Source organism: Strix uralensis, chromosome 3, assembly GCF_047716275.1.
Source record: "Strix uralensis isolate ZFMK-TIS-50842 chromosome 3, bStrUra1, whole genome shotgun sequence".
Taxonomy (NCBI): Eukaryota; Metazoa; Chordata; class Aves; order Strigiformes; family Strigidae; genus Strix; species Strix uralensis.
The window spans coordinates 97,924,217-97,946,542 of NC_133974.1; the positions used below are offsets into that span (position 1 = coordinate 97,924,217).

At 41.1% G+C, this 22,326-nt stretch overlaps 1 protein-coding gene across 9 annotated transcripts in view; it reads right to left on the minus strand.

Moving 5' to 3' along the window:
* Positions 1-22,326, minus strand: part of TTC7A (tetratricopeptide repeat domain 7A) — a 179,686-nt gene that overhangs the window by 78,991 nt on the left and 78,369 nt on the right. For all 9 annotated transcript variants that reach the window (XM_074863528.1, XM_074863527.1, XM_074863526.1 and 6 more), the window contains one exon: positions 15,065-15,225. In XM_074863528.1, coding sequence (XP_074719629.1) covers positions 15,065-15,225 — 161 coding nt within the window. The remainder of the gene's footprint in view (positions 1-15,064; positions 15,226-22,326) is intronic.

Sequence of the window (22,326 nt, forward strand, 5' to 3'; positions counted from 1 at the left end):
CATTCTGCCTTTCTACAACCATCTCACCAACTTCAACTGGCAGATTATTCTTCATAAATTCCTGGCCTCATCTGAAACATGCTATTATTATTCCCTGTTAAACAGCTGTTCTACTCTTCCCCAATCACAGCTGCATTTCACTGGTGTACAAAGTGATTACAAAATGTTTTGATGCATCACAGCGCTCCTGGGAAGTTCAAACAGAGTATCACTGCAAGGAATCTGGGGCTCAAATGGTTTACTACAGTTATACACCATCTAGGGAATGTGCTTTTGCAAAAGAACAGCTTTTTGCTTCCTGTCTGCTGGTGGACACACAGCATCTTACTACACAGAAGAGGTGAATTACTAGATTTTCTGATCTGCAGGAACAGCCCCATAAAACCACGTAAAAGCGTCAGATGGATTTTCTACCTTTCCACAAGTCCAAAGAACAGATTTTGGCTTTCTCTCACTCTGTTTTCCTCGTTATCTTCCACACCTCCATCTCCTTGCCTAGTGCTCCAAATACTCTGCCACCAAATGGGTAGAGAATTAGTACGCGCAAGAAGCAAGAGGAAACACACGGAATGGGAGAATCCACTCCAGTGCAGTTTTATTGGAGGCTCATAATGTGAGTTTATGTCTCATCCATTTGAACAGAAAGTTACTGAACTTTAGAAAAGGCAATTATTCACAGACAATAGAAGAGAGGGTCAGGGATCCCTTTAAAAACTAGCACTTTTTTAGTTTATGAAGCTGGGATAAGGAAACTCATACGTAGACTGTCCAAACACAGTCACAGCTTTGGGGAGACAGAGCCAAGGCCCCTGTGCTTTCAGCTTGCTTCAGCAAATGCCTTGCTTCCTTTAAAAATGTCTTCCTGCTCCTCATAAAACATAGGTTTGGCAACAGAAAAGCTCTCCACTGAAGTTTTATGAGACCTTTTTATTAATGGAATAATAATTCTTTCTGCCATTATTTAACCAGGCTGTCACTTTCAGGTTAGGATTTCTGTGAAAACCTAAAAGAGGTGCAGTTCCCCGGTTTCCAAGGGATGTCGATTTCTGCAGGCCATGCTGAGACCCCAGCCTTCTACCGAACCTCCAGCACGTGCAAATTGGGTTAAGCTGTGCCGATTACCACCTCCAGCATCCCTCATTACCCTCCTTACTCATTCTGCTATCACTTGTTACACATGCAAACGAGCATATAAGACACAGAAACAAACAATATGTATTTATATACTCTTCACTTAAAATGCCACAAATTGTCCCTTCCCAGGTGGTATGCAACTTCCTACAGATTTGCATCCTCTGCCCCTGTCCCTCACTGCAATCTGTCTCTGTTTCTCCCTGCCAGCCCTTCTGCCAGAGCCACCACCCTGGTGGCAGTGCTGCTGCCACATCCCCGTGTGTTGTACCTGCTGCAAGTGTGCTCGCCGGCCCGCTGGCGGTTGCCAACCCCGCTCAGCTCTGCCTGCCCCCTCCGGGCTCGACTCAGCCAGGTGCTTTTAAGAAACTCGCAGAAATTAATTATCTCCAGGACTTCTAACACTGTCAAAACTTAAATAGGCCAAGATTTTCAGAAGTGCTCAAGGTATAAAAAGCCCAACTACATAATCCCCATTTCTTTAGGAAAACAAGTTAAAAGAGCAGGAATATAATTAGAACATTTCCATTTGAAGGCAAAAGGAGCAAATCCCTCCATAGGTTTTAGGCAAAAAAACCCCAACCCCACACCAAAAACAAACAAATGAAGATTTCTAAATATCTTCGAAAATACAGTAGCAGCTACTAAAATAGCATTGCACACAAAACTGATAAATAAGCATATTTCAGGGGCTGGATCAGAGACTGATGTCCTGCTCATTGGAAATATTCCTTCGCTAGCTAGAAACTTTGTTTTGTTACTATAGTTACTCTCACTACAAGTGGCCCTGACTAAGGCATGAGGTATTTGTTATATAAAACCTCGACGCAACTGCAGCCTTAAACTTCAGAAAGTACCAGCTCTGTGCTCAGTCCCGCTTGCATATTCTATTCCAAGCCCAAACTCAAAATGTTTTCATGCCAATTAGGGCATACTCTTGAGCAACAGTTTAACAGCACTATTTAAGTGCTGAAAACATAATCAACATTGTTCACGATACACACTAAAACCATGAAGGAATTTAGATGGATTATGCACGGAGCAAGGCAAGCAGTGACTTCTTCCCCAGACAATTATGCTGTTAGCAGTGGCTGTCATGTACAAGAAAAACTGGCAAATGAGTTTAATAAAATTTGCTGAGAGGCCACCGAATTTGATGGCAAAAATGCTAGTAGCCAGTTAAAAGAGCACCATGTAGAAAACAAATATCTTGCAGCACTGTGATTTTTTGTTTTGTTACATTTTTATCCGCTTAGTTTGATAAAGTTTATCATCAGTAAGAAAAACAAAAATCATCTCTTCCTTGGCCTTTAATGTATTCTGGTTTCACAGAATTTTTTTCTTGTTCTTCTGGGGGATATTTTCAGCCAGACAAACTGCTATTATGCATAATCTTGGAAAAGTGGCTTATGAGATCCCCAGTGAAAACAGGGAGATGACAGGACCTCACTTTTTAAGGTAGTCATCTGATGCTGATACTCCAGTACTATGTGCCAGTCAGATTCAGGCCATCTGCACTGTTCTCAGCTGTATTTTTTCCCCTACTTGGGTAGGGTAAACCGGTGTGGCTTTCCTTCTCTTCAGCTTGAAATCTAGACACTAAGCTTTTTCTTAAAAGGCCAATAGTCCAAAGAGAACCTGCTCACAAGCAAGGATAAGCACTTACAAGTGCTGAGGTCAGAAAATACATCTGTTTGTACACTTGTTTTTCAGCAGTAAGCATCGCTCAGGTTGGGGCCAAGCCAATGCCTAGGGATTTTTCTACTACAGCGCTGATACAGGGTTATTTAGTTAACTTTTGAAATGGCAGATGTAGCCATTTATGCTACACAGCTTAAGCTTTAAGCAATTTGAATGCTACAGAAGACTGGAAGGGTATCTTTCCCTTTCCTTTCCCTTCCTCCCTCGGTGCTGACACACTGTACTATTCTTAGTATGCAGAAATCAGTAGTGTTAATTTCGGAGTTCACACATCAGAGGAAGCATTTAGAATTTATTCATTCATTTGTGAGAACCTGTATATGGCTTTGTCCTTAATGATAGAGCAACACATTTTTTTTTAGCTGTGACATTATTTGCAACCAGTCTTACAGCTTATTACAGCCTCATAAGTGCTGAAGAGCAAATCTGCCCTACCCTGTAAGAAACATGATTTCCTTAAGGTGCTGTTTGGATACAGAATTGCTTCATTGGTTCTTCCCTGTAATAACAGTGCTTGCAGTGTTAAAACCATGATTTTTGTCTCTCCCACATCTTGCAACTAATCCCAGGCTAATGGCTTAGTCTATGTAGGCAAATAATGAGTACCTGCTGGAATACATAATTTGTGAGTGCTGCTTCTAGCGTTTCGTGGCACTGCAACTTTACACTGTGCTGTTGCTTATACTGTTATAGAGAAAAAATAAATTATTGTTCAGCTAAGATATTGCTTACATCCAGAAGTCCCAGATTCAGGGTACATATTGCTATACCTTGTAAAATGAGACACTGCTCTGCCATGTGCAGGGGCCAGTTAGATGAGATCAGAAGTGGATACTGCCATATCTAAAATATAGTTTTTGCATTAGAAGTTTGCAGGAGATCTAGGGGGTGAAATGAGCACAGTCTAAATTAATACCTGATGCATATCTGATTAAAAAAAACCCCATATTGCAAGGATTAGGTATGTTCTGAACCGGTAAGGCATCTGGAGAAGTTATTTCATTCTTTTAAGACCAGTTTGACCTCTAGAACATCAAAAATCTGTACCAGAATTCTCTACATGCTTTCCAATGTTACTTCCACAGCTAATGAGCTGAATACAATACCCCTGCAGCAGCTTATTTAGATACTGTCCTTCACAATATCATCATAGGGCTTCAATAATAAGTTAACATTGCAGAAGTTTAACATGCTTTTGTTTCTACATGCCCCAAAAGTTTAACTGAAAGGATAAGTCAAGTCAAGCTTGATTTGCTCTCTTCCTTTCTATATATATATCTCTCTATACATATCAGTCAATCCTTTTTAAAACAATGAAGGTTTGACTCAGATGCATTTTGCCTCTGCAATTTTTTTTTTTTTAAATTGTAAGAAATGTAATGGGTCTTTGCTCAAAAGCAGTTTTACATATGTGGGACAAAATATGACTACCAAAACTATGAAATACACGCTGTCTGGGGTGGCACAGAGAGAAGTAACACTAAAGACCATACTTACCTGCAAAACCACAGATACTACACGCAACAGACACACACACACACTTGAACATCATTACCCTAAAGGATCTCCCTTCCTCTTCCTCACAGACATTTTGCACAGGACTAAGCCCCTGCTAGGCGAACCCTTGACATTTGCAGGTGGCCAGAGCAGCACAAGGCAATTGCTGGTTGCTACTGAGAAAGAAGCAACATAACCTCAGAGCTGCTGGTAGAGCAGGCTTCAACCCCTATTGTATTTGAAAATTATCTGGTGTGAAGGCTACAGAGTGCATATATATTGAATCTTTTTTATCATTTTTTTAAAGTGGACTTGAAAAATAAAACCTTTCTCCAGCTGGCATTTCCAAACAGAAAATGTGCAGCCTCTTGATTAAGATGTTACATAGCTTATACCCCTGGCAACAAAGGAGACTCCAAGTACTTCCATCTGCTTTAACACTAGAGCAACAAACAAGAAAATGTACCATCCATTTTAGTTTCAGAAGAATGTTTCTAATTGAAAGATAATTTAGTATATGTATCCTGACTCCTACATGCAATTGTATAAGAAAAAGCATTAATTCATACAAGCACTTCAGATGCAAAAAAACCCCTCCAAATAATAAGCTCCCAATACTACTGTGCACAGCTCTGGACAAGTCTTTCTACAGAACAGCACTATAGCAACAGCTCAGAAAAGCAGAGGAAGTCTCTGTGCTTTCCCTTTCAATAGCCATTCCTTCCAGAAGTGTAGAAGTGCACAGATTAAAGCAAGCCCAGGTAGATTAAAAATCCCCCAGGGGTGAGATCAGCACAGCTGGCTAGCAGTAGCATCAACTACCCCAAATGAACACTGGCTCCATGCTTCTCACCAGTGGCTTCCTGAGGTGCACATTACTGGTAGCTTTGCTTCAAGTCAGTACATGGGACTTCAAACCCCTGTGCATTAGCATGTGCTTGGTTCGTGCAGGTCAGGAAAATCTCTGACTCTCTTGCTCTCAGAGTCTTTGTTTGCTACCTAGTGCTAGTTACCACCAATGTTTTGCCTGCCTTGCTGGCAGTTGCTGCAGCTTGATACATTCAGGCTAGTCAATGTCTAGCTGAAGAGCTGCTGTGCTGTTCAAGACAGCCCACGGGGTCCACAAGGCTCAAGAGTGCAAGCGCAAACAGCTGGGCAGTTTGCCCACACAGATCCACGTCTCTATGGAGACTCTGCCAGCAGAAGCTCAAGGAACTGGGCTGATGCTGGCCCAGACACAACCCTGCAAGCGGCAGCCCCGGCAGGGTGGACATACCCTTTGCAACTGGTGCTCCCTTGTATGCACCCGCTGTTTCTTGCTCCAGGTGGGGATGGTCTAGCAGCCAGCATCTATTGGTTCTGCATCATTATTTGGCAGGGAGTGCCACCCCTCCTGGTGGGGCCACAGCCACTGGCATGCACATGCCACACATTCCTCTCCTCAAGTGCCATTTTTGCAATGCTGCGTCATGGGGGCCCCTCCAAGCACTTGTGCTGCAATGGTCTGGGGAGGGCTGGAGAAGGCTCTAAAGATGATCCTCAATGCTTGCATTGTATCCCTTTGTTTCACGTTGAGTTATGTCATTCCTACTTTGCTATTTTGCCCACTTAAACATTACTGACATTTATTAAGCCAAGTGAAAGATTTTTTTTCCCTTTTCGCCCCAACACAGCAAACGCCTAATTTTTAAAGAATCAGACAAAATGACTGGTTGCTGAAACTCGTGAGGCAGGAGGCACGGCTTCCTCCTTCACTCAGTAGCACAGGTCCTTGCAGCTCCCTTGCCCACTGACCATCTCTCCTGTTTGTTACACAGACAGCAGTGGCATGCTGGGTTCAGAGCCCCACTGCACTACAGTGGAAAAAACCACTGCACTACACTGCCCCACTCTACCCACAATGGAAAGACACCGACCTTGTCCTGAAAAAATACAAGAAAAACTACAGAATAATCTGAAGTCATTGCAAGTGCTCAGACAATAGATGCAAATGGCCAGATTCCATGAGAGAAAAAGAAAAAGATGTCCAGGAGTCTTTTCACTGTGAATTTCAGTGCAATGGTTTACTGCTATGATCTTCATTTGAGGTGCTAGTTACCAGCCTCCTGCCTCTTCTCCAGTTGATAGAGCCATATGGAGTAGAGGTTACTGCATTCATTTTCTAACCTGCTAGATCCCCAGAAGTTCACATTTCCAGCCACAGTGCTCAGAAACACAATTCTATGTCATACTTACATAGTTCTGGATTGAATTGTCTGTTAGTGTACGTTGAAAGAACTCTGCTAATAGCTGTGACACTTGGTTAGACCATTTAGCTCTCCATCCTCATGTTCACCCTTCCTCCTAAAATACAGTCTGATGACAAACTTACTGCTGAACTACATACATAACAGAAAGCTTCAAGCCAAGGTAAAAAAAAATAAAGGAAAGAGTAAATGATTCAATATTATCTGTTTTGTGTTGTAAAAATGTTAGCATATTGAGAAATATGTCTGGACATTTTTAAACGACATGTTGGTAATGCAGAATTTCTACATTATAGTCTCTCAATTATAACATCTCCATCCATCATTCTCTTTTCTTTACTAACAGAGACTAAAACATTAAGTGACATAAATACTGACTGATATCAAATAATATGATTGTGCCTGCTTACGTATTTGGTTCTGCAGACATTAACAACAAAGACAACAGAAGTTGACTTACCATCTAAGATGCAATTATTACCAGTGTTTCAGAGAGTGAAGAGCAAGGGCTTTCCCTGTTTTCAAAAGGTAAAAACCACATTTGTGGCTGAAAAATTACCATATTCTGTTTCTGTTCCCTGGTGTGTTCTTCAGAAAGTCTGAATATATTTCCCTCCCTCTTCTTTTTGAAGAAAATAATAAAAACAGAAAATATTTTGTGCTCTTCTCATTAGATAGATCTGTATGTTTGACAGCACTTTCCACAGCATTCACCTTCACTAGGTGTACAGAGATGAAAAATAGCTGAGCAGAGCATTTAATTTCCTCCTTTAACCATATAATGAAAGAGCCTTGAAGGAGTTCAGTTCAAGAAGGTTCTAACCATGTTTTCCAGCAGAACTGATGTCTGAAGCTGCTAACAAATGGTGGCACCCTATATACATGTGTAGCCCCACAGAAGGAAGGGCAAGTTTAGAGCTAGGCTTCCCACACTGACTCCACATTTCCCCTTGGTTCTCTTTTTGATTCCAGGCAGCAAGCACGCCTCAGGTCCTCCTTCTGACCTCCACGACGCAGGTGTACCTTGTAGTTCACAAAATTGTCTGGTAGAAACACAGGGATCCCAAGCACCAAGCCCCTCCTTACGTTGGGTAGCCACCCCTACACGCATGTACTATGGCTACACTCCAGCCTGTGGAGTTCCTACTGGCAACTTGACTGTGCTGCCCAGATAATACACACATGCTATTTTTCAATATATTCTGGCATTCAACATAGACAGACAGGGCTACTAAACACTTCCTTTGAATATAAAGCAGAAGACCCTGCAGCTGTTCAGAAGAAACTGGCACTTAGCAGGGAGAAAAGTGTGGGGGACTAAGTCACTGATATGGCAGATACATACAATACACTGAAGTGAGCCAGCAGGAACCAAAAAGCATTCATTTCTCCATCCAGGTGAGACAGTATTGGCAAGAAGTTAATCGCATAAGATATATACAAGTAGAGGAATACAGAACTGATATTTTGCTGTTTCAAAAAGCAGCTGTGCTGAATGATCGAAGTTTATTCTATTAAGACTTGACCCGTCAAAGAAACACAAATTTTAAAGATCAACAAGTAACTTAACCACTTTCTATTACCAAATTGGTTTGTTGGTTTCATTTTCTTCTGGCTTATCAGTAGTCACTAAGCCTTAAATGTCATGTCAAAAACAAGCTATCAGCCCCAACAAATACACAGCAAGAATCTACAGGAAAACCCACAAAATCTGAGCTTGAAGTCTCAAACACAAAGTTACTGACAATTCCTCGAGGAGCTTCATGTTTTACACAAATTAATTGCTCTGAAGTACAGAACCTGTGAGTGGTAACTATCTCATCTCAAATCAGCCATGTTATTCCTGCATTTTGGGATTTATTCTTAAATTTCTGAAGTGAAGCCTGTGCATTTGCAGAACTTGTGTTACCTCTCCATTGCCAAAACCAGCATCTAGAAGCACTGCTGCTCACTATAATGGTCTTAAATGAATGGAGGCAGTAGCCATTTACTCAGGTGGTAGGAAAAAAGTTAGTTATTATGAAATAGAATTGATTTTTCATCCAGAGGAAAGACTTGAACCATTGCCGTTAAGGTTGGAAAACCGCATAGCTGTTCCTTCTTTTCATACAATACTACGAAAATAAGTCTGCAGTAGGTTTCCTCTCTGAGCTCTGTTTAACTCCTTTTATTCATATCCTGAACCCTGTGCTATGCGGGAATGGAATCCTCCTCAGGTACCACTGAATCCATCCATATAACTTTAAGACGAATTAGTATGTACACTAACACAAATCCATTGCTGGCACAAACAGACATGAACCAGCTAGGGGGATATTTCTTCCTGATGCATTAAGATGGTAGATAGAAGACTATCATGCTCATCTGCTGCATTTTTGATTTAGATCAGACTGTGATGCTTAGAAAGGGGTGCATATATCTGTTTGAGCCTGCCAAAATGGGAATCCAATCTCAGATACGGTAACTGAAGAATTCATTCTGTTTCTTCATCATACAGGGTAATAAAAGAAAAAAAGAAAGCTAGAAGTGTGGAAATAAATCCAAACAACTTAAGATTTCTATTTTGAAATTTTTTTTAGCTTTAAGTATTCCTGTTATCATTAATAAGAGTCAAGAGACAAGCTTAAAAGCCTTCCCTTCATGTATTTGGCATACAAATACTCAGTATCATTACCAGTTCCACAGAGTATAGCCCTGATTATTGCAATGTATCACCAAGATTTTTTTAGGTTAATTTAAAAAAAAAAAACCAACAAGGGATCATGACATCCCAACAAAAGCAAATATTCATGGTTACTATAGCAAAAACCCCAGCTCAACCCTTCTAACTCCACATAACACATCTCTCTTGTTTAAATGAATCACAGAAGCCTAACATGTTTTGTATTCTTGTAGCAGAGTACTGTCATATCATCCAAGTACATACTTCCATTTTTTATCACTTTGTATTATTGTCTGATGTATCAATACAGAAATAAATACATTTGTGGGTCACCCTCAACAGCCAGGGTGTGAACATACCACTACAAGAAGTCAGCTTGCAAAAGCTCCACCCTTAAGACTTCTGAATATCCTATTTATAAAAGTTGTCTAGCATGATCAAATGCTACAGTCAAAATATTAATTTATTTCTGCTTTAGATCTTGTACCCTTGAGGAATTCAAACAAAACAATATTCTGTGAACTTTAACAAGCTGTTTTATCACCATGTCTGGTCACAAGATGTACCAGGCTTCCTTGCCTCTTGCCTAATGATCAACTGGAATCGTATAAACAGACTGATCTGATTCGCTAAAGCCATACCTCTGAGTGAGGTCACCACCACTTTTGTGAGACAAATGGTAAAACCATTCTACATCATACACAATCGTATTACTTGGGGGTGAGGTGGGAGGTACAACTATCTTGACACAAAAGTTGTAGTATGGACTAGGCCTAACACAAAGGTTTGCAAACTGTCGACTGAGAGACAACTGACTCCTTATTCCCCATTAAGATTATAGGCAAGAAAACAGTTCTACTTTACAGCTGTCAACAACATTGCAGTACTCCACTAGTGCCCATAAAGATATTGCTCAAAGAAGGCACGAGCTGTTTATTTTCAAGATACAAGAAATAGCTTGACAAATAATGGAAAAAGAATTCAAACTGGAAATGCCAGTTTAATCATGCATTTTGAGATCCTGATTTTACATTGAGGTTTCTTTGAAGCACCTGGTAATTGACATTGCTTATATACCACAGAATAGCTCTCCCCACACAAAGTCTGCACCAGACTACCACAAATAAATCTTGCCAGAACGTTACTTCACACATCCTTAATAAACAATGTAGTAGTGATGAAGTCAAGGACATTTGCTGTCAGTAAATCACTTATAATCTAGAAGAGGACTTAGTATTTTGAGGGCTGGCTGTAGCAAAAAACCCCTTTCTGCTAAAACACCACCAAGACAACACACACAGTTCCCCATGCAAAGTTTACTTCTTTTTTTATTGATGGTCTCCAAGATGCACATTTAATATTTCTTGGCCCTCTGAGCTTTTTTTCCACTACACTTACAGTAATTACTTCTGTAAGTAATATCTGGTTAGAACAAAAGAGTCTGCATTTGACAGCTACATTGCTCCAAACACCAACCCACCTGCTTCTTTTTGAGTCTTTATGTGTAGAATAGCAGTGCTTCTCAAGTTTTGTTGTTTCTCTTTAAAACTAGTTTTGAAACTCTGAAAGCAACAGAATAGTGATTTACAATTTAGGAAGACAAGGAGTATTAGAAGGTATTCATTTAAGAGAGTTACAACTCCTGCACCACATGCAGAACTGCTACAGATACAAAACATTAACCATCACATTGGGCAGCGATTAGATGTTGTTGCATGTTAGGCCAGAACAACTGTGTTCTAACTTAACAGGCAGCCATCCATGAGACAAAAACTAAGCTGGCACACAGCAGAATAGGGTTTGATAAGCAGTCTGGGAGCAATTATAAAGCAATAGAGTATCCATAAAATTGATATCCTATTTCCAACCTCAGGCTAGGTACAGACCTTAATTTTTTCCCCAGTGCTGGGAGCTAACCAATTAGAGCTAAAAGATGACCAGAGAGCAAAACAGTCTCTGGAAGAGTGGGCAAGTCAGGAGGACAAAGTCAATTTTATACAAGAAAAACTGGAAGGATGAAATATTATCAGCTGAAGAAAAAGGACCATGTCAGACAGGCTTTGTGGTGGGTTCTGCAGGCTGCCAGACCTATGGGACTTCTGCATGGAACACTGTGAGGTGTGAATACAGGCTTTAAAAAGGGAAATACTCTTCTTTCTAAATAAACAATGCATTATTTTTAGAAGATCACTTGGAGGGCAAGAGGGGTGCTCACTCATATTATTTCTTCTGGGTAAAAGACCTATCCCTGAGACAAGCCTGGGGAGGTAAACACAGCCAGATGCAGGTAGAATGCTGCCCAAAAGGCTGGCCTTTGAGTTGGAAAAAAATTGAAGGAATCCATCTTAAGAAAGGCTTACGATTAGCATAATTGACCTGGAGGGGAGATACCTGATGCTATCAGGAGTCTTCTCTCACAAATGTGCTGGAGACAGTGCTTTGAAATATATACCAAAAGCAACAGTTGGTACTGCATTCATTAACTTCTTTTAAAGCGTACCAACATTGACAGGATGTAAAAACCACTAAGTTTTATGCTGGGCAGTCTGCCTCTGTAGGAGTCAGCAATTTTTCGGGTGATACCTCCCATGTTGCTATTATTTCTGTCTTTTCCAGTCATGGCAAGGTAGTGCATTTGTTGTGATTCACTCCATCTTGCAATATGTCCAGCATAGCTAGCTCTCATTCTTCCTCTATCCAATCTTCTTCTGTCACTGCTTGACAGTACATCCAAGTGCCCAAATTCAGTCATTCACTAACTGTAATTTAATGCATTTGTTACTATATGCTGCCTTTCAAGCAGAAGTGATCTTCCTAAGTTCATGTTTCTGAACAATTTGTGCTTCTGAATATCCAGCTGTTCTTCAACATTCTTTTCCAGTAGGTTGACCCAAAACATTCCAGTTCACCTCTCACTATATTCACTGTTTAGTTTTCATATTCCTCCTCCCTATGCACCATACTGACCACTGAAATGTGAAGTAAATGTTTAAGTTTAAACACTCCAACAAGGGGCACTTCTAGACACATTTGGGTCAGTATTATGGGGTTCATGCCAAAGCATGCTGTATGTTAGTTGAGCAATGCAGTTTATTTATTCCAATTGCTTCAGTCACTAACCAACTAACGTGACATCCTGAACAATTACTTCTTTATAATATGTAACGAAAGAATTTAATATGAAAATAAAAAACAGGAACAAACTCATCTTAATTACATACAGTCAGAGTCTAACAAAACAGTATGAGATGTCTGTAGTTTGGGCCAGCTAAGACCTTAATTTTTTTAATGTATTCTTCTTTCTTTTGTTTAGGATATACATCCAGGTAACGCTTACTTTTTTTGCCATCTACAGAGCCCAAAGGTCCTTCAATGCAGCTTTCATCTTCTTTTCTTGACACATCATCAAACTATGCTTCCAAAAAGAGTTGTCATTAGGAAGGGAGCCCCCAGGCACCACGTTACACAGTTGCCTAGTTCATATCAATGGGAATTGGGAAAAATAATCAACCACTTTTAAATACAGCTTTAAAATCATGCAGTTGAACTTGCCTATCCTATTTACATGAAGTATCCTGTAGTCATCCCATGCAGTAGTAAAATTTACTACATTTTTTCTGTAAGGCAGTAACAACTGGAGATACACAATAGCATCAGGTCTCTCTCCCTTCAAAGAGGTTTTACAAAGCAGTAAAGCCCTCCTAGCATAAACTGTACTTTAGACCTCTAGAAAGTCTGGAACAGTTTCAGATTTGGTACAAACTATAGGTATATTCTGTTACTCTTCTTGCTTTCCCCTCCTTCAATGGATTCCTGTTCTTCTTTTTCTTCAGAAATGCTTTTTTAAAAATGTTTTTTTATTTTTTTCTGTCTTGCAACTCTGATACTTCTTCTCCATTCCCTCACCCATGAGTTATTTGCTGGCTGGTTTAGAGAAAGACTCACACTGAGACGGGCTAGTCATAGTAGCAGAGGCAAGAAGCCAGCCCTTACTCCTTCATCCGTGTGTACCTGCGAATGAGCCTCACTGTCAACTGTGTTACATACCACAGTGCATGCAGGGAGCAAAGAGGGGTTCTTCCAAGAGCACACACTCTACCAAGTCTAGGAGTAAGCATGAACCTGTGGCTTTCACTACCGATATTAATATTTTTCATCAGAAACAACCTATTCTGCAACTCCTTGCAAAGGTCTTCCTGCTCATGAAGATTGGCACTGATATAAGCATAGGAGATAATATTCTCTTTTGCTTTGGGGAAGTCAGATTACCAGACAGCAGAAGGGAACCCACCCAGCAGCCCTCCAAGCTACTTATGCACATGATGTTTTCTTTTTTTTGTCCTCCCCTGAAACATAAATTATCAGTAAGTGCTGAAGTAAAGATCCAGGACTTGATGGACCAGTTGGTTGATCTGACATGGCAAATACTCTATTCCTCACCTAAACAACCAGTTTCTTCTTTCTCTTCCACCTATCTTACCTATCTTTGAGCATTTGTAGCTCTCTATGAATATCTGACCTTTGACTGTATGATGTGACCTTTGACTGTACGACATGAGGTTTTTTACCATGCTTATTACTTTCAACCCACAAAACACAATTTAGCAGCCACTGGAGTATTGCCTGTTTCAATCATACCCATGTTCATGCTCTGAAGAGATGTTGGCACCATTTTAAGAGCTTTTCTGTTACTAACTTTCACTTTGTTCTCAAAGATGTGCACTCACAGTCTTAGCTCCTCACATACACAAAGTAACTAACCTCAAAAAAACCTGGCAGCAGAGCTATTTTAAATGGCAATATGCAGCTTACGATGATAAACATTATATGCTGATATGGCACCACAGTTCTAAAAGCATTCAAACTCACATTTAGATAGCCTCAATCTCACTTGTGACCTTCCTCTGATCTAGTTTAGACAACATCCCACTCAGCTGCTGGACTACACCTGTGGAGGCTACTCCATCTCTCCACTGAAAAAGCAGGCTATCTGAAGACAATGCTGCATGGGTTTAAAACATCAGTTAGATACAAGCAATTCTGAATGGATGCTGCTCTCCATCAGTGCAACAGGATTTTCTGCAGTTTGGCTGAGAAACTCAGCTAGTATGTGATCACCAGAAAGTATTACAGTAGCTTAATTTTTTGCACAGAACAGAAAAATTCGTTGAAAGGTCATGACAGTAAATCGCAAGGAATTCAATTTATCTTCCTCAGATGGATGAAGGACTGTGTCAAATGTAAAACTGTGGAAACCTCTGGCTCCAAGAAGTCTGTGCTGGTTCAAACCTGCTCTTAGGCAGCCAAACCATCCTTTCAGCTACACATTATTACAGCTTGTGATTCTCAACTGATATTTTTCCCCAGCAGTGCTATTGCAGCAAACTGTCATACATGAGCATCAAGAGAATGGTCAATACATGAAGAATTTATTTGTTTTTAACCAGGAAGTTACCAAATACAAAATTATTTGTGATACAAACAGACATCACCATAGTTGTCTCACACTCATTTCTCTACTTGTAAAGTGACATATGAAAAAAATATAGGGAGATATATGGGAGAAAACACCATCAGCACAACACAGCAAGACAAATACTGGAAAAGCAAACAAGCACAAGGATTAGTTTTAAAAATGGAAAGACCACGAAGACAGGAAATCGAAAGAATACCCTGACGTGTTTTAGCTTCACAGTACACCCAGGAGGAGAGTGACACACCAGTAGCACACCTGATTTAACAGGCTCCTTGTGTATAACTGAGAACAACAGAGCTAGTGAGCAGATCATTCCTGACTGGATGTATCACATCATGCAGTAACTCTTACCTAAAGCTTTCCGGGTATTCAACAACAGCCATGTTGATAACATCCAGTGCATGCTGATAGTGCTTCTGAGCTGAAAAGAGGAGGGCCAGTAGATGAAGTGAATTCATGTCATCTTTGCACAGTTGCAGTGCTTCTTGAAGATGTTCTATAGCATCAGAAATCTGGGAGGGGATGGGGTAGAAATAAAAAGAGAACACATTTCTCCTTCAGTCCTACATTGCATCACAAAGGTAAGAACAAATATAGTCATTAGAATTTCTGAAGAAATCCTACTTAGGCACCTTTGAGAAAGACTTCTACCTGAACAGTTTGCCAAAATTAACAGACTGCACTGCTTGAAAAAAAATACACACTCTAGAGAAAGAGTCTGCAGCATTACTAAATCACTGCTTGTAAACAGGAACAAACCTGATCCAATCAACCCCTTCTTACTTTGGCATGGTGCTTCTATGCTGTAAACAGCTCCACTACAGAGGCCCAATTGTCAACTCCATTTTCTAGGACGGGTGGCTGGCTCTTCACCTGGGGGAGAGCATTAGACATCTCTGCTGCATGTTGTCTCTTGTGATGATGGCTGTACAAGGCCTTTCATGATTTGGATCAAGAACATAAAAATTAACTTTGAATGTTCAAGGGTGAAAGAGTCAAGATTCAAAATGCTGTCAGAAAAAGAAATATCTTTGCACGTAGTGATGTAAAGAGCAGCCCTGACACTCACAGCAACAGCATGTTATTAGAATCAAGTCTCACTTGGCAGAAAACTTAACATCTATAATGAATGCAAGTATATCACATGCTCTTTGTGATCCAATACCCTATTTTTGGCTATCTGTACAAAAGGGAACTTCTTAGTCGATTTTCTTTCCTTTGGCTACCAATAAGTTTTATATAGAGGATTTTCTTTAAGATTCCCTAGTGTCTGAAATTACTGTTACTTAAATTATTCCACATCTGTGTTTGGCCCTGGAAGCCTGCAGAAAACAAAAGAGAAAGATGTATAAATTTATTTTCCTCATATATACTTTCCCTCTCCTTCCCTTAAGGGATGAAGAACATAGTTCCTTCTTTCCTACTACAAGAACTTCCCACCTAGCAAAGCTCTGCAGACTTTCTCCTGCCTTGGCATACGACCAGTGTCAAATTCCCACTGCCTCCACAGATCACTCAGGAAAACAGGTATCACATAACTAAGGAAAGCAACAACTACACTGCCTGCAGTTACAACAGAGGTTGCTGTTTATCTAGATCCCAGGTATAGTTCTATGAGCGTGGTACATATTCTGTTCATGGGACAACTTCATCCTAATGTCCAAGTGATATTTCACTCTTACCGTGCATATGCAAGCCAAAGTACTTAACTACTCTATTACTGGTGACTCCATGCAAGTCTGGAGATCAGTGCAACTGCTCCACAGACATAACCCCAAACTGGCATCTGGCCCACATCTCCAAAACTGCTGAATGTGCTGGCTTAGATTCAGGTTGGGATATAAGACTGAGTACTCAGCTTTAATGAATTACTGCTTGTCAGTGGAGCCACTTTAACCACATGTGTTTGCCTCCTGCAAAGGTAAACACATTGGCTTAAATCACAAGTGTTCCCTCAGCAGCTTACTAGGACACATTTTCTTACAATGTAAAACCACTAGCCAGGACAACAGGCGTGAGACTGGTGGGCCCAGATCTGTCTGTCCATGAAGTTCTTCAGTAGGTATGCTAGAGGTATATAAATTTGACTTGCTAAAACAAAGCTGCTATCAAGACTCTTCTTCAACTCAGGACTAAAAACACCTCTTATTTTTCCTATTCCTCTGTCTCAGACCGGCACAAGTAGTCATAAAGAAATTCCAAGTTTGGTGAAAAATAAGTTCATTAGAAGAAAAAGAAAATCTGTAAACCAAACAACAGGATGGGGCTTTGAGCAACCTGTTCCACCTTACCTTGCTTTGAGCAGGGATTGAACTGGATGTTCTCCAGAGGTCCCCTCCAAACTCAACTATTCTATGATTCTGTTCAAAGACTTGCAAACGCGATTCTGATTTGCAAGTATGAATCAGACAAAGAATAATACTTGCAACTAGTGTCTTTACTGAGAGACACTGAAATTGTAACGATACTTGACCTTACTTGCACGTAAACATGCAAACTAAGTCACTGAGACTTTGCTTTATATGTGTAAACATCCGATGATCACACAACTGCAAGTTCATACCCCTAAAAGAGGCCAGCTATCAAAGCAGCTCTCTGACTGAAGCAGCACAAAAGTCAGCCATGGTCACTTCTTCAAACCTGTGTCTGCTGAACAGGCAGTCATGTACTGTTGAAATAGACATAATCTAAAACAATTTTTCCGTGTTCTGTAGCATGGTTACATCTCATTTCAGTGCTTCCCTCTAGTACCATCAGAGTCACAGGCAATGGCTGTTTTTGGAAGTTAATCATGCTTTCCTGACACCTGACTGTTCAACTTGAGCCCAAAAAGATTCCTTAGTGCTGTAACACTATTAGTAGCCTACATAGTACTGCTGCATAATTAGAAAGAGTGGACAAAACACAGGTAAGAAAAAATAACCTTTAATAATATGAAGAGACTCTATTCCTTTATGGGAAATATTATACAAACAACAACCTGCAACAAAATAGATGCAATGAAATACAACCCAAATTTCTAGAACAATAAAACCAAGATATTTGGCAGCAGTCAACACAAACTTCTTCTGAAAAGCAGAGATCAGTCTATTGACAGATGCCACAGCTTATTTATTTAAGTAACTATAATATGAGAAAGATGGAAGCTGGCAGCCCAGATGGCACCCTGAAACTTCAGGGCTGTATCAGAAGTAGGCTGCCAGTTTAAATTCCCTACAAGTGCTGCGCTTTAAAGTAATCTTTTTTCAACTGGACTGCAAGGCTGAGTGGGGCATGCAATTAGAAGATGCTATGCTTCTCTGATTCATCTGTCTGTTAATAAATATACCACACATGTTCTGCATGGCACACAGGTATATTCAGATCACCCTGACTATGAAGCAAAGATACTGCAGTAAGCCAGAAATAGCATCTTGCAGCACTACCAAAATAATGTCACAATATGGATTGTTTAGGCTGCCAATTATATAAATAGGTTTTAATTCAATAACACTATATGTTTCCTTAAAAACAATACTGGGATATTAAAATTGTAGGTATAAAAAGGAAAATGGTATGAGTGTTAAAAATAATACCCAACAGTAGAATGTCCTTGCATATTTAGACTGGCAAACAAAACAGCATCTCACAATAGGAAGTTTCAGGCCTTGTAATTTCACATCAGTTGTGAGTTACAGTTAATTAACCATTAAAACTACCCTCTCCATCTCTTTTTATAGCATGGGGATTATAGAAAGGAAAAAGCTTTATCGACTGGGAAGAGCTTCCATTGAAAACAGACTTGCTACAATCCACCAGAACTTCAGGAAAGCAGACAGGGACACACCTCTGTGTTAAGTTATTACTTAATTCTTAATATAAGCTGGTTTTGATCACCAGAAAAACTAGGCTAGGACCTAGACAGAAAAGCAGCATGTTGCTATTCAGCAGAGGAGGCACTAGCTGATCTGGGAGAAACACAGACTAAAACTACCCACCATCCAGCATTGCTGAAAGAAGCACCTCTCAATACCTACTAAACCAGAGCTCCCCTCCTGGGGCAAAGAAAAGACAGCGGTCTCACCTTCTTGAAACCAGAATAAAAACTGTAGCGAAAACAGCTGAAATATTTTCTCTGGTGTCTTAACCAATGTTTATCTTATTTTTACATCCAGACACTCTAGAAGGCAGTAGGTGTTTTTTGGACATTGCCACTTGAAACTTCAGGTCTGTTGGCAGCCCACAGATGAAATTGATAAGTGAGATCTCTAATTCTCAGCTGCTGGCCCCTGGCTGTCTTTCCCTTCCTATTTTCATGCAAAGGTCAAATTAAATAAAGTATTAAAATGGTACAAAACCCCCATATGTTGTTTTTATGTATCTGATACTGATTTACATGGCGTTCAAGGTCAAAAACAACACTACCACCCAAAATGAGAAGGGAACCAGCACTTAAAATTAACAAGAGCACTGACTCTCTAGAGTCATTTCCATAGAAACTGGCCTGCTAAAAAACAAGGCAAGGCATTAAAATCAGTGAGCTTTAAAATGTTCATTCTACCTTGTTTTTGCTGATCCAAATGCTGTTACCACAGAAACGGGAGAAGCAGCCGAACCAGCCGCCAGGAGTTGGGAGTTACAAGTCATTCGTCAATCGGCTTGGCCGGCTGCCAGCCATGCGCTGCAGGTGGAGATAACCACCACAGCAAATACTGACCTTGGTCCTGTGGCACTTCAGCTCTGGGGGAAAACCAGATTGAGACCAACCTTACAGAAGAGGGTATTCTAGTCTCTATTTTGCTGAAAAATCCACCCTAAACCGCTGTGGGGCTGGCCTAGACTGTCCAGGAGTCACTGAAGTCCTCCCAGTGATTTCAGTGGTCTTCAAGACACAGAGACGCACACACAAAGGACACCATCATCATCTTTCAGTTTGGTGGCTGGTGGTTTTCAACTGCCAGCTCCGCGAAAATCTTTTATTACCATTCCTCCTCTTGTCACATCCTTACTGTGAGTCAGAGGGAATCTTACGCTTTTCCATTTCCCCTTTCCCTTGCCCAGTGCTGACAGAGACTAGTGCTTTTGGAAATATTTTAGAGTCTTACAAGAAAGATGAATTGCTCCAACTTTGCTTGGCACTCTACCAGTCAGCTGCCTCTCTTGCTTTGTTCCATGAAAATGCTCTTATCTATGCAAGCTGATACCTAGATTTTTCAGTGTTGAGTAAGGTTACCTCATTTATTGACCTTGACTATGGAAACAAAAAGGCCTATTTGTCAAGAATAACATTCAGGTATTATATTATAACCTACTGTGTAGGAATGGCCTGATTTATTGGTACTGTAGCATCACCCGATGAAAGCCCTAATTGTGATGTTCAATAGTTAATGCAATCTATCAAAAAAAAAAGTATCATTTATCTTTCAGTTAATCAGAAAGAGAATATATTAGATACTTTAAATAATTAAGGATATTAAAAATGCATTACCAAATGTTTATCATTAAGTAAACTGGCAAAAGAAGAGTAAGATATTTTACAGCAGTCTAAAAATAAAGATGTCTCAGGTATCTCCTCTCTCTCCAAACATGCATTAAAGATTTATATCTCACTAGATGGAGAAGAGCAGGAGCAGCATTGCAGGGGTCAGGCTGACACTACATAACACACCTAGATCACACATCTGTGGTAGCAGGGGCAAACTGGCAGAACATCAAGGATAAAAATACACAGGTGAGGTAGACAAAAGAGAAAGTGAACATGAGGACAAGAGACTGAATGGAAAGATCAGGAGGCAAGGGAAATGATGAAACGAGACATATGAAATAACACTGTAAAGACAGGCTACAATTGGAGTAGTCCAGTGAAGTTCCCACTGATTGGAAAAGGGGAAACATAACCCTCATTTTTAAAGACAGAAAAAAGGAAGACCCAGGGAACTATAGACCAGTCAGTCTCACCTCTGTGTCCACCAATATCATGGAGCAGAAACTGTGCTAGGGCACATGGAAAATAGGGATGTATATGGTGACAGCCAACACGGCTTCACTAGGCAAATCAAGCCTGACAAATTTGGTGGCCTTCTACAACGGGGTTACGGCGTTGGTAGATAAGGGAAGGGCAACTGACGTCATCTACCTGGACTCGTTCAAAGCATTTGACACTGTCCTGCATGACATCCTTGTCTTTGAATTGGAGAGACATGGATTTGGCAGATGGACCACTCTGTGGATAAGGAATTGGCTGGATGGTCGCACTCAAAGAGTTGCGGTCAATGGCCCAATGGCCAAGTGGAGAGTGGTGATGAGTGGCGCTCCCCTGGGGTTGGTATTGGGACTGCTGATGTTTAGCATCTTTGTTGGTGACATGGTGTGGCAGGTGCATCCGCCCAATGAAAATAGGGCTTCTTGGCTGCTGAAGTGTAGCAGCTACTGATTGCCTTTACTCTTGGGGCCTCATGGTAGTTGGGGCTTTTGGCCAATGGGAGCCGTTATTGACTACAGGTCAGATTCAGCCTGGGTATAAATGGAGTCCCCTGGGGGAGCCATTTTGAGCTTGTACCCTGGAGCAGCATTCTGCGGTTGAGGACTCTACCCTTGAGTGGGGACGCCGCCCAAGGAAACTCCTCAAGGTGCCTTGGGTCGGGACGCTGCCCTGAGCAGGTCCTCAAGGTTGAGAGCCCTCACTTGTTAGGTGATAGAGCGTTTCGGGTTGTCGTTAATCCCTAGGGAGTAGTGCTTTGTTCTGCATTTTGGGTTGTCGTTAAACCCTAGGAAGTTGTTCTGTTCTCTCATAGACGTTTGAACCTGTAATTTATGGAGAGCTAGTTAATTGTGTTAATAATAAATTTTAAATTTTTGGTGGTTGGTTGTTTATTTGAGAGCCTCTGTAACACATGGGCAGTGGGACTGAGTGCACCCTCAGCAAGTTTGCCAATGACACCAAGCTGTGTGGTGTGGTCGACATGCTGGAGGGAAGGGATGTGCCATCCAGAGGGACCTGGACAGGCGTGAGAGGTGGGCCCACACGACCCTCATGAAGTTCATCAAGGCCAAGTGCAAGGTCCTGCACATGGGTCAGGGCAATCCCAAGCACAGGCTGGGCAATGAGTGGATTGAGAGCAGCCCTGCGGAGAAGGGCTTGGGGGTACTGACAAATGCAAGACTGACTATGAAACAGCAATGTGCTCATATTGCATCCTGGGCTGCATGAAAAGAAGTGTGGCTAGCAGGTCAAGGGAGGTGATTCTCACCCTCTATTCCACCTCATGAGACCCCACCTGAAGTACTGCATCCAGCTCTGGGGCCTCCCAGCATAAGACAGACATGGACCTACTTCAGCGGGTCCAGAGGAGGCCATGAAGATGATCAGGGGTCTGGAGCACCTTCCTTATGAGGACAGGCTGAGAGAGTTGGGGTTGTTCAGCCAAGAGAAGAGAAGGCTCCGGGGAGACCTTATAGCAACCTTCCAGTACCTAAAGGGGGCTACAGGAAAGATGGGGAGGGACTCTTTATCAGGGAGTGTAGTGATAGGATAAGGGGTAATGATTTTAAACTGAGAGAGGGTAGATTTAGATTAGATGTAAAGAAGAAATTCTTTACTGTGAGGGTGGTGAGGCACTGGAACAGGTTGCCCA